This window comes from Macrotis lagotis, chromosome X (genome assembly GCF_037893015.1).
Source record: "Macrotis lagotis isolate mMagLag1 chromosome X, bilby.v1.9.chrom.fasta, whole genome shotgun sequence".
Lineage (NCBI taxonomy): Eukaryota > Metazoa > Chordata > Mammalia > Peramelemorphia > Peramelidae > Macrotis > Macrotis lagotis.
Window position 1 is genome coordinate 702,823,878 of NC_133666.1, and position 12,661 is coordinate 702,836,538.

The 12,661-nt window shown below is 43.1% G+C and overlaps 2 protein-coding genes across 2 annotated transcripts; both read right to left on the reverse strand.

Moving 5' to 3' along the window:
* Positions 1-390: 390 nt before the first annotated feature.
* On the reverse strand, positions 391-1,922 carry LOC141499674 (uncharacterized). The gene is given in 2 exon segments (XM_074202323.1): positions 391-1,470; positions 1,614-1,922. Coding segments are annotated over 2 exon segments (1,389 nt in total).
* LOC141497181 (zinc finger protein 184-like) lies at positions 1,461-7,477 on the reverse strand. The gene is made up of 3 exons (XM_074199833.1): positions 7,070-7,477; positions 6,115-6,210; positions 1,461-2,399 (listed from the first exon to the last, which is right to left on the reverse strand). The coding sequence occupies exons 1-3, from the start codon at positions 7,308-7,310 to the stop codon at positions 2,197-2,199; spliced, it is 540 nt and encodes a 179-aa protein (XP_074055934.1). The 5' UTR covers positions 7,311-7,477; the 3' UTR covers positions 1,461-2,196.
* Positions 7,478-12,661: the final 5,184 nt, after the last annotated feature.

A 12,661-nucleotide genomic window follows, 5' to 3' on the forward strand; every position in this document is an offset into this window, starting at 1 on the left:
GTTCAAATCCAGCCTCAGACACTTAATAATTACCTAGCTGTGTGGCCTTGGGCAAGCCACTTAACCCCATTGCCTTGCAAAAAAAAAAACTAAAAAAAGCAATTAAGGGAGGTGGAAGAAGAATTTGGAGGAGAAATGAGAGTGATGCAGAAAAATCATGAAAACCAAATCAGCAGTTTGATGAAAGATATACAAAAAAATACTGAAGAAAATATGTTAAAAAGTAGTTTAGGCCAAATGGAAAAAAGCAAAACAAAAGGCAAATGAGGAGATGAATGCCTTAAAAAGCAGAATTGACCAGTTGGAAGAGGAGATAAAAAAGCTCTCTGAAGAAAATAACTCCTTCAAATGCAGAATGGTACTAAAGGAAGCTGATTACTTTGCAAGAAATCAGGAAGAAATAAAACTCTTCCAAAAAAGCCAAAAATTAGAAGAAAATGTGAAATATCTCAATGGAAAAACAACTGACCATAAAAATAGATCCAGGAGAGATAATTTAAAAATTAATGGGCTAGGTGGTGCAGTGGATAGAGCACCGACCCTGGAGTCAGGAGTACCTGAGTTCAAATCTGGCCTCAGACACTTAATAATTACCTGGCTGTGTGGCCTTTTCTCTCCAATGTGAGTTCTCTGATGGAGGGTAAGTTCTGTGCTTTGACAGAAAGCCTTCCCATATTCATATGGTATCTCTCCAATATGAATCTTCTGATGAAGAGTAAGACTTCTACTTCGCGCAAAGCCCTTCCCACATTCACTGCATTTGAAAGGTTTCTCTCCAGTATGGATTCTCTGATGCTGAGTAAGATCTGAGCTCTGGCAGAAGGCTTTTTCGCATTTATTACACTCATATGGTTTCTCTCCAGTATGAATTCTCTGATGGATCTTAAGGTGCATTTTCTGACTAAAGACTTTCCCACATTCATTACATTTATAAGGCTTTTCTCCAAGATGAATTCTCTGATGTATACTAAGTTGTGAGCTCAGTTGGAAAGCTTTCCTACATTCATTACATTTGGGAGCCTTATCTCCAGTGTGAATTAACTGATGTTCAATAAGCTTTGCTCTCCATTAGAAGACCTTTCCACACTGATTACACTCATAGGGCTTTTCTCCACTATGAATTTTCTGATGCTGAGTAAGGTGTGAACTCTGGTGGAAGGATTTCCCACATTCATTACATTCCAAAGGTTTCTCTTCCATGTGAATTCTCCAATGGAGAATAAGGTTTCTGCTCCGGCTGAAGGCCTTCCCACATTCCTTACATTCATAAGGTCTTTCTCCAATATGACTTCTTGTATGTACAATGAGATATGAATTCTGGCAGAAGAACTTCCCACATATATTACATTTATGTGGTTTTTCTCCAGTATGAATTCTCTGGGGAAGAGTAAGTTCTGTGCTTCTGCGGAAAGATTCCCCACATTCAATACATTCCAGAGGTTTCTCTCCGGTATGACTTTTTTTGATGTACTATTAAGATGTGCACTTTGACGGAACAACTTTCTACATACATTACATTTGTATGGTTTTTCTCCAGAATGAATTCTCTGGTGAAGAATAAGTTCTGTACTTCAGCAGAAAGCCTTTCCACACTCATTCCATTCATATGGTACATAACCAGTGTGAATTTTCTGGTGAAGGATAAGGCTTCTGCTCTGGGTAAAGGCCTTTCCACATTCATTACATTCATAAGGTTTCTCTCCAGTGTGATTTCTCTGATGTACACTAAGGTGTGCACTTTGGCGAAAGAATTTCCCACATTCTTTACATTCATATGACTTTTCTCCAGTGTGAATTTTCTGATGAAGAATAAGATATCTATTTCTGGGGAAGAGCTTCCCACATTCATCACACTTAAAAGGTTTTTCTCCAGTATGAATTCTCTGATGTTGAATAAGCTCTGAACTCTGATGGAAGACCATGCCACATTCACTATATTCATGAGGTTTCCCTCTAGAATGCAGCCTAGCATTTTCAGTTAGATCTGAATTATAATTTAGTAAGTGTGCTTTAAAATAATCTTATTCTGGGAGGAAGTTCTATTATATTTTTTTAGGTCTGAACATAGGCTGAAGGTTTTTTTTACAAATATCACAATCTCTGGGACTTTTTCCTGTGCTTACATTCTGTGGTGGAAAAAGTATTAGCTCTGATATGAAGTGTCTGTCATTTTTATCACATTTATTGTCTCTCACATCATCTGGAGGTTTGTTTTGGAATAATTTTTACTTGTTGGATAAGTTTTCCTTTACTAATTTTCTGTCTTTCTGACCCAGCGTCAAATTCTTTCAACTTGAAGACATAGGCACTGTCCGCTATAAATCTTTCCTGGGATGAGTCTTTTGAAGAGAAGTCCAGCTTTAGAGATGACTCCTTGATTTCAGGCCTAGTCATCTGATCTGAAAGAGAAAAAAAAACACATAAAATACTCTCAGCTTCCTACTCTCATCCATGTCTTCCATCAAGAATGTGACAATTGAAATGAAAATGAAAAAAAACCCCAAAAGCAAGATAAACATATTTTGAGAAATGAGCTGTGAAGGAAACCATCACAAAGCTTCAGAAACATTTTGTATTTGAGTGTATTCATACTAATTAATATAAATTATTATTAACTTTATTTAGGGGGAGGGAGGCAAGTTATTTGGCTTTGCAAATGAAGAAACTGAGGATCAGAATAATTTTGATGACTTGCCTCAGTCACATCAATAAATGTTGCAGTGTAAAGCTTGAAACTAGTTTTTTGACTCCAAATTCGATTCTCTTTGGCACCTGGAGCATTTCTAATTTTGTTAATTTCTCAAAGGCACAACAGTTGGAAACTAAATGGAGGTCCCTCTAAGCTCAATATAAATAACAACTCTGTCAACATCTATGGCTGCACAACACTGGGTGAATACCAGGGACAATAGAGACCTAAATGATCATCCAAACATACAACTCCCCCATTTTTTGAAAGAAAACAACTGGTAATAAGATATTAACTCAAAAGCAGCATTACATAGCCTTGATCTTCTAACTTTCTTGTGATCTTTTCACCACACTAGGTATGTAATAATTTATCATATAGTGAGTTTTGACACATATAATACAAAAAAATGACCTCCAAATAGTTTACTGACCTCACCATTGCAAGAAAGCAGCTAGGTGGCACAGATTGAAGGCTAGGCCTGGAGTTAGGAAGATCTGACTTCAAATTTGGTCTCAGGCATTTACTAACTGTGTGACCTTAGAGAAGTCACTTCACCTATCTTTTCCTCAATTTCTTTAACTGTAAAATAAAGATAATAACAGCACCTCCCTCTCAGAACTATTGTGAGAACCAAACAAGTTATTTACAAAGCCCCTCTGCCCAGGGCTTTCCACAGATTAGTAGAGGAAGAAATGCCTTTTAAAAATTTCTCCAATAGGCCTCTATGCCAGTTTAGTAGGCAATCTGTGACACACTCCTACAACCATACTAATTGCTTATACCTTATTTGATCTTTAATGGCTTTTCCATTTCTTTCCCCTCATATTCTCATGTTTCCTCACTTCAATGTGTCACAAAATACAAGGTTGTTCTACCATCCAGTTTTTCAACTCTACTTTCCTCCCATTAAGGAAGAGACATGTATAGAGACCTAAACTCTAGTCAGAAGTTGTCCCCCCCACTAAGTTTCATTCAGCTGTATTTAGATAAAATATTTAGACAAATAAAGAGAAAGCAGAAGTTCTAGGGGAGAATTTACATGATTATGGGGTACAGGGTAAACAAAAATCACTTTCATTTTTATTTCCAACAGCAATAAAATCACATACAAAAAGTTTAAACATAAATATCATTTACCAAAAAAAATACTGGGGAATTAAGCTACCTAGAAATACACAGGTGGCTCTAACATGACAAATAAAATAATCATGACTGAAATAAAGTCCTAGAAAATTGGAGGGGTCTTTAAAGTTCATGGATAACACAAATTAGAGGAGTACAAATAATAGTACTCCCAAAATAAATTGCTGAATACAACAGCAAGGGGTTTCTCCACAGAACTGCACAAAATCAAGAAACTTATAGGGGAAAACAATGAAGCAAGAATAGTAACAGGCACATTAAAAAAAAATCCACAAATAAAGTTATTATAGCCCTCCAGACAAGTGATTCTGATCAAAACAATCTGGTATTTGGCATAAAAAAGAACTAAATGTCACATTCTACTGAAGGAGAAAATATGTAAATAAATTGAAATATATGATAGGGGAAGTCAGGAGGCAGGGATCAAGAAGGAAGGGGGGGGGCAGCTAGTTGGCATAGTGGATAAAGCACCAGCCCTGGAGTCAGGAGTACCTGGGTTCAAATCCGGTCTGTGTGGCCTTGGGCAAGCCACTTAACCCCATTGCCTTGAAAAAAAAATCTAAAAGAAAAAAGGATCAAAGAGAGAAGAAAAGGATCCATATATAAAAAATTTTGAAAGCAACTCTTTATCTTGTAGCAAAGAATTGGAAACTCTGTAGGTAAATCACCAACTGGGAAATGGCTGAAAAAAAAAATGATGGTATATGAATGTGAAAGAATACTACTGTTATAGAAAAAATGAAGAAAGACAGTTTCAAAGAAACCTGTGAAGACTTGTATGAACCTAAGGCAGTTTGAAGTGAGAACTAGGGTATTAAGTTATACTGGAATATCAACACTGTAAAACAAAACTTGATGTGGTATATCATGTAATGGAATACTATTGTTTTATTGGCCAGTTTGCTGAGTGGTTTTTGTCTTTCATTATGGAAGAAGACCAAACCATCACTATGTTAAAGACAAACCACAGTCTGACTGGCTGATCATACCAATATGACCTTGGAATACTCTATCACAGGTTGGACACAAATAATCCATGTGAACACCTAGGATGGATACTCTAAACCTATAATTTATTGTTTTATAAGAAGTCCTGGGCAGGTGATTTTCAGAAAAATCTGGAAAAACTTGCATGAACTGATGCAGAGTGAAGTGAGAGGAACCAGGAGAACATTGTATAAGGTAATAGCAACATTGTGTGTAATCGTCAACTATGATCGACTTAGCTCTTCTCAGCAAAGACAATTCTAAAGGCCTAGTGATGGAAAAATGCCACCCACAACAAATAGTCTGATTATATATTGAGGCCTATTATTTTATTTTTCAAAATTTGGTTTTTGTTTTTTTATTTCTCATGATTTTTTCCTTTTTGTTTTGATTCTTCTTTCACAAAATGACTAACATGGAAATATGTTTAACATGATTGCACATGTATAATCTATATCAGATTGCTGTCTTGGAGGAAGGGATAAAAATTTGGAATTCAAAATCTTACAAAAATGAATATTGAAAACTATCTTTACATGTAATTAGAAAGAAATAAAATACTATCAACTGAAAAAAAAACCCAAACTATTTTGAAAGACCTAAAAACTCTGATCAGTCATGATTTCAAAGTCTCATATTGAAACATGAGATTCACCTAGAGGTGATGGATGACTGCTTAGAATAAAAGTTTTATTTTCCTTTTTTTCTTCCAGTGGGAAGAAAAAGAAAACCTTGATAACTAAGGAAAAAAATTAAAAATAAAGTTAATATTTGCATTAAGGAGATCAACCAAATGAATAATAAACTGTGAGTGGGACTGAGAAGGAATGCTAAGAATATGGGAACCCCAAAAGAAACTGGGCAAACAGATCCATCCCTGCTAAAGGCCTCTCTGCAAACCCAGCGGGATGCATATGGGCACATTCATCAATCCTTGAGTTTCTCAGAATCAAATGTGACATACCCTTTGTTTAACCCTATGTTTCTGGGGGTCTAGCACAGGGTTAGCACTCCTAACATAGTTAAAGTGTTTCCTCATGAAAGGCAGCAGAGTTTGATGGAGAGGGCAGAGGACACTCAAGAGGTCCTAGATTCAAAGTCTGCTTCACACACTTTCTAGCTGTCAACTTGGTGATGTCCCTGAACCTCTCTCAGCCTCAGTTTCCTCATCTGTGAAGTAGATGTACCACACCTGTAGTACTGACCTCACAGGGTGTACGGGAGACCCCATGAGGTCGGGCATTAGGACAAACAAGAGTTGGCCAAGCAGCTGTCTGGGGTCACTCACTCACCTAAGCCACAGCTCCTTGGCACACTTTCCCATGGCATCCAAGGGGCTTCCCCTCGCTCCAACTGCTTGATCACATGGGGCTTGGAAACTGCAAGTCCTGTTCAGATGAAACAGAGTTGGGGCCACAGAAGACCTCAGTCTCCCATTCTGAGATCCCCCTCCAGGACAGGTGGACACTGACTGCTTCAACACTTCAGATGAGTCGGTCTGTCTGGGTAAGATTCTGGCAGGACAGACCTACCTGGGGGTTCTTGGACTGGCCTTGGGCTCAGAGAGAAATTTCATTTTCTGGATGGGGCCCCATTTGAAGTCCAAGAGTCATTCAAGGTTTCAGGTGGGTGTCCAGCTATCCAAGGTCCTGAAGCTACCCAGGGATGCGGGACTTCTGAGCCCCTCTTCCCCTTTCTCGCAACCTCCCCCTTTAGCTGTCCCTCGGGGTGGAAACTCAGTGTTAGGGGAGCAGAGGCTGAGTCCCGGGTTCCCGTGGTTCTCCAGCATCACCTCGGGGTACAGCTCCTTCTGAGCAGGGCCCAGGTGCCCCCACTCCTCCTGGGAGAAGTTCACGGACACAGAGTCCTGCCAGGCCCGGGGGTCCCCATCCGGCTGCGGGGGAGGGGACTTGCTTCGTGGGGCTCAGGAGTCCTTAGATCTCGGCCCTGGCCCGCCTCCTGCCTTGGGGCTCCCTGTCCCCCAGGAGACTGCCCAGGACCCCCCCGGGCCCCACCAGCACAGGCCTCGGCAGCTCCACAGCGGCTGTCTCCAGAACCTTCTGGAAGTGTCTGCCTGGGCGTCCTCCCTGCAAGGGCTGCCAGACGCCCGGTCAGGGGGCCCCCGGCCCCGAGGCCTCCCCTTTGTGGGGTTCGCGGCCTGTACCCCGTCCTGGACGCAGGGGAGGGCCGGGGGTCCTGCCTCCCCCCCGGGGTCTGGGAGGGCCCGGCCCGGCCTCGGGGCCTCACCTGGCGGGCAGCGGCCCCCCAGCACCGGCGGCCGTCCGCTGGGGGGAAGCGGGGCAGCGCGGCCGGACACCGGGGCTCTGACCCCGGGGCGGTCAGTGTCCGGAGCCCCGAGGGCCCGCAGGGGGCTGGGAAGGGGCAGAGAGAGGCTCGGGCCTCCCCGCGGCGAGCTCCCCCGTTTACAGGTGGGGAAACTGAGGCAGGTGGCGCGGGAGGAAGGGGAGGGCCTTAGCGCGCCGCGCATGCTCAGCTCAGCTCGCCTCAGACCACACCCCCGGGCTCCGCAAGGGCGGGGTGAGTCTAGGAGCTCGCGCGCCGCGCTGCCTTCTGGGGAGCGGAGTCCGCAGGCCGTCTGCGCATGTGCATAATCTCCCGCAAGCCGGGCGGCCAGAGCGGAAGGAGCATGCGCAGAAGATCAGACGGGGAGGGGGAGAAGCCCCGACCCTGAGGTCCTAGGACTCCAGGACCCCGAGTCACCTGGTCTGGGGAGCCCGTGGCGGAGTGGAAACCGGAAGTCTCGGGGCGGAAGTGACGGCCCGCCCTCGTGTGGCGGCCACGTGCCCGAGTGGAGGGGGAGGGGAGGGGAGGGAGGCGACAGGGCCACAGCGGTGACGGACGCTGGTCTCTTGACCGCCTCGTGGGGATTCCAGCCCAGCTCCCAGCCCGTGGCCATGGTCTCTCCTGTGTGGACGTTCTCCTGGCATGCAGAGAACTCCGGTGGACCATGCAGACTGCCTAGTGGTTCTCCTTAAGACTCCCCATGGGCCCAGCCCATTGCCTTTTTTTCCTGGTACACTTCTTTGATGCCAACGTTTGCCCGGCCTCCTCCTAATAACTTGCTTGTAATGTGCGCAGCCTACTCAGGCCCCCCATGCACCTTCCGGTGCCTTGCTTTTCATGTTACATTAAAAATATGAGATCACCCGGCAGAAGATCCCAGACACTGAGGTCCTTTCTCAAGCTACATTGCCAAGCATTCAAAGGAGGGCAACAACGATGGGCTGGCCCCATTCAAATGCCAACTGTCCACTTGCCAAAGACAACTCACGCAGGGTAGGCACAGATGAGTCTGAAAAAAGCAATACAATGAACATTTTCAAGGTCTCTCTTAAAAATTTTGGAATTTATTATGCAATATAGAGACACTGGCACAAGAACACCCAGTATATGGGGCGGCTAGGTGGTGCAGTGGAGAGAGCACAGGCCCTGGAGTCAGGAGGACCTGGGTTCAAATGCACCTCGGGCACTTAATAATTACCTAGCTGTGTGGCCTTGGGCAAGCCACTTAACCCCATTTGCCTTGCAAAAACCTAAAAAAAAAAAAAAAAAAAAAAAGAAGATGGTCTTTACAATCTAAGCCCGTAAACTAATCCAAACAGAGACACATGTCTCCTTCCTGAAGACTCAGTAGAGAAGGAACAAAAGTCAGTTTGCTCTTTACATTCCAGGCCTAATAACATTCACTGATATCCCAAAAGTTTTTTGTCAGGGGAGAAGGGGCAGAAGAGACACAGTTCTAATCTAATGTATAATATTCTACTGAAGAAATCTCAGACTTTATCCCACTCTAAGTACAATCCAGAGAATAGTTTGGGTGGATGACATGAAGACAAAGTCAGATTGGAGGGGGTTAAGAAGAACATGAAAGGAGAAAATATGGAAGCAACTGTTATAGACAGGCCTTTTGAAGAGCTTAGCTACAAGAGATATAGCTACAAGAAGAGATAGAAGATGAGAGCAGGGATGGAAGGATCAAGTGAGCATTCAGGTATGGCATATTTGTAGAAAGTAGGAGATGAACTAATAGAAAGAGAGAAATTGAAAGTTAGGAAGAGTGGGGATGACAGAAGGGTCGATCTGTTGGAAGAAATGGAATGGAATGAGATCACTTGTGCAGGTGGAAGGGTTGGCCTTGGTAAGGAGTGAGGCCATCTATTCATGTGGGACAAAGGTGAAGAAAGATAGAGTGACTATAAGCATTGGGAGAATATAAAGAAGCATGTCTGCATGATAGATGAGGCAAGGTTCTCCGCTGAGAATGGATGGGAGGAGGGTTCAGAGTTCTTCCTAACCTGGTCCCTTCTACCTTTCTAATCTTCTACCTTACTTCTCACCATATACTCTTCTTCCAACAAGTCACTCCATCTTCAGACATTTTCTCTCTGGACATTTTCTCTGGTTGTGCTGATGCCTGGGATTCTCTTCCTTCTTAACTCTGCCTACTGACATCCTCATCTTCTACAGGAAACTATGGTCCAGGATTTTCCTTCTGTTGGTTTAGGTGGTGTAGGAGTTCAGGACACAGAAGTTCCAATCTGGTCTCAAACGCTAGTCTCTTACTAGTTGTGTGACCTCAGGTAAGTCACTTTATCCTCACATCCAGGGCCACCTCCAGTCATCCTGATCCCTATCTGGCCACTGAATCCAGATGCCCTGGAGGAGAAAGTGAGGTTGGTGACTTAGCAGAGCCCCCCTCCCTCAAATCCAGTTCATGTGCTTGTCATGGCATCACCTCCCTTCTTTGAAAATGAAGGACAAAAGCATTATTGTTTCCTATTTTCTGAGTTATATATTGTTGGCATAGTTTTCTTTGCTTGCCGCCATTGGCTTGGATTGGGAGCTCCCTGAAGGCAAGTACTGTCTTTTGCCTTTTTTGTATCCCCCAGCTCTTAGCATAATCTCTGGCATGTATTTAGGTGTTTAACAAATGCTTACTGACAATCAGGGAAGAATTGGTACTATTTGCTATGTTAAATTTAGTTATACCCATTCAAAAACTGAAGTCTAAGCAATTAGAGTTTCATATGTAGTCTTTTCTTTGTTTACTGAAATATTCCCAGCAAAGAAAATTGAACTAAAGAAATGTTTACAAATAAAAGAAAAAAGGATGATACTGACATTGCAGTTTCAGACCATTGGGAATTTTTAGTCCACTCATTAAGTAGATGAACTATAAGAAACAAAATAGAAAAAGAAGCAAAAATGGGGGGGGGGTCTGTCCAACAAAAAAGCAAGGAAAGAAACTAATTAGGAAACAATTTTTCCTGGAAACATTTCTACTAAGAACCAAATGAGCATAGACTACAGGTAACTGGTGGCAAGGAATTGAGGAGTGAAAGAAACGTGGAGGCACCTACTGTTGATCGTCTTCTCAAGGAGCTTAAATCAAGTTTTAGTGGGGATAAGGGGCAAGTGAGGGTTTTTTGAGAATGGGGAAACACAAGATTGTGTTCATCAGCCAATAGAAAGGAAGAGACTGAAAGTGAGTGAAAGAGTAGAGATTTGGAGGGGACAGTGTTGGAGGAGATGAGACTTGTACAGATGGATGAGTTTGCTTTGGCACAGAGAAGGGCCACCTCTTCTTGGGAGGTGAAAGGAGAAGTGATGTGAGATGAAGAGGACAGAAAAGAGATCTCAGGGGCAGCTAGGTGGCACAGTGGATAGAGCACTGGCCTTGGAGTCAGGAGTATCTGAGTTCAAATCTGATCTCAGACACTTAATAATTACCTAGCCGTGTGGCCTTGGGTAAGCCACTTAACCCCACTGCCTTGCAAAAAAAAAAAACCTAAAAAAGAAAAGAAAAAAAGAAATCTCAGAAAATGGGGTCAAAAGTTTTTGCAAAATATGAGGCAAAGTTCTGAGCTAAGAGATTTGAGGAAGGATTTAAAAAGGTTTGGAAGAGCCAGGGGAGAATCGGGAAAATGAGTTAATTAGGGTGGCCTTGAAGTACTGCCCTGCACCAGTGAGGGCTCAGTGTAACCCAAACTAGAAGTGGATCCAGTCACCAGCAGAGGATGGAGTAATCCAAGGTTGAAGAACATGGTAAGTTCATAAGAAATGTTCAATGATAGACGTGTATATTGCTTTCTATCTATCCCTTCAGGCCCTGTCTGAAACTAATGACTTGATAACAACAGAGCAAGGGGAGCTAGTTGGCTCTGCCACATTGTATGATTGTGGGGGTGGAAGCAGAGAACAAAGGAGAGGGGACCTGGGACTTGATGCCCAAGACAGAGGAGAACATCCAGATCTAAGTGAGCCAGCATTGCCTTCCCAAAAGAACTATGCCTCGGGTTACTGAAAAACTCATAAATATCACACATGGATTTTTTTGTGTGTGTAATTATGACTTAAAAGAAATCCATTGTTTTCATTTCTCAATGCTTCTTCTTCTCTACCCTTCTTATTCTGGGATTCTGGGAGCCTATGAAAATCCAAGAGGGAGGGGAAAGAGTTTCTGAAGACTGATATTCGAATGCTACCTTGTGCCTCATCTTAGGTGAAGTACTCGTGTCTTGCAAGGTTCATGAATAAAATCTACAATTTTCTCTAACTCTAGCAGGTTTTTCTTTCATTCATTTATAACAAACCCTTTCCCAGTGCTGGCATCAGTCAATGGGTATGAATAAATGAGTCCCTTTACTTTGTCTCCGGTGTTACCTGGCTCAGTGATCTCACTAACATATCTCATCCCTCCAAAAAAGCAAATGGTACCTCCTCTTTACCACTTTGTCCACGACTTTCCTTAGTTTCTAGCCTAGTTCTAGATTACTTTCCAGAATGGATGAACCAATTCACAGGTCCACCAACAGTTTGGTATTTGTCTTTCATGCACAAGGAAGATCATAACATCAGGGAGGTGATGCCATGACATGCATGGAAATTGGATTGGAATGAGGGGAAAGTACAAAGCCACCAGTCTCAATTTTCCTCTGGAACCATCAGAGTCCAGTGACCAGATATGTCAGGACAACTGGAGATGGCCCTGGATGTGAGGCAAAGTATCAAGTGTCTGAGGTCACATTTGAACTCAGGTCCTCCAGCCTCCAGGGCTGGTGCTAGGTCACTTTGTTGCCCTTCCACCAATAGTGCATTGTGTGTTTTCCTGTAATCTCTCTAATGTTTGTTGTTTCCACTTTTTATCATATTGTCAGTTTTCATAGTGAGACCCAAAACCAAAGAGATGTTCCCACTGATTATTCCCTATTAGTGATTTGCTTCAGTGGGAAAGAGAGCCCAACTTACTGGAGTCAGAAGAACCAAACCCAAAGCTGCCTCTGATACTTCCTCCCTGTGTGGTTTGGGATAGGTCCCAACCTCCTTTAGCCTCATAACAGGAAGCTTCCAACTCTAAATCTATGCTTGAATAATCCAGGAAGCTGTACCAAAAAAGGAAATCAAAGTTCCCCCAAAAGTACCTGTCTCCTCCATGGTGTGCCTTGGAGAATCCACCTCTGGATGGGGAATCTCCAGACGTCCTCTTGGTCAATGATATTGTGCACATTGTATCAAGACCCAGAAAACTGCCTGGAGCCTCCTAAAGAAGACCCACCAGAACATAAAACCCTCCTGGCTCATATTTGATGATGTTTGTCCACTGTTCTTTTTGTTTGTTTTTTGCAAGGCAAAGGCATTAAGTGACCTGCCCAAGGTCACACAGCTAGGTAATTAGTAAGTGTCTAAGGCTGACTTTAAACTCAGGTCCTCCTCAATTCAGGGCCATCTAATCACCCCTTGTCCTTTGTTCTCAAAGAAGACCATGCCATCAGGGAGGTGATGCTATGACAAGCACATGAATTGGATTTGAATGAGGGG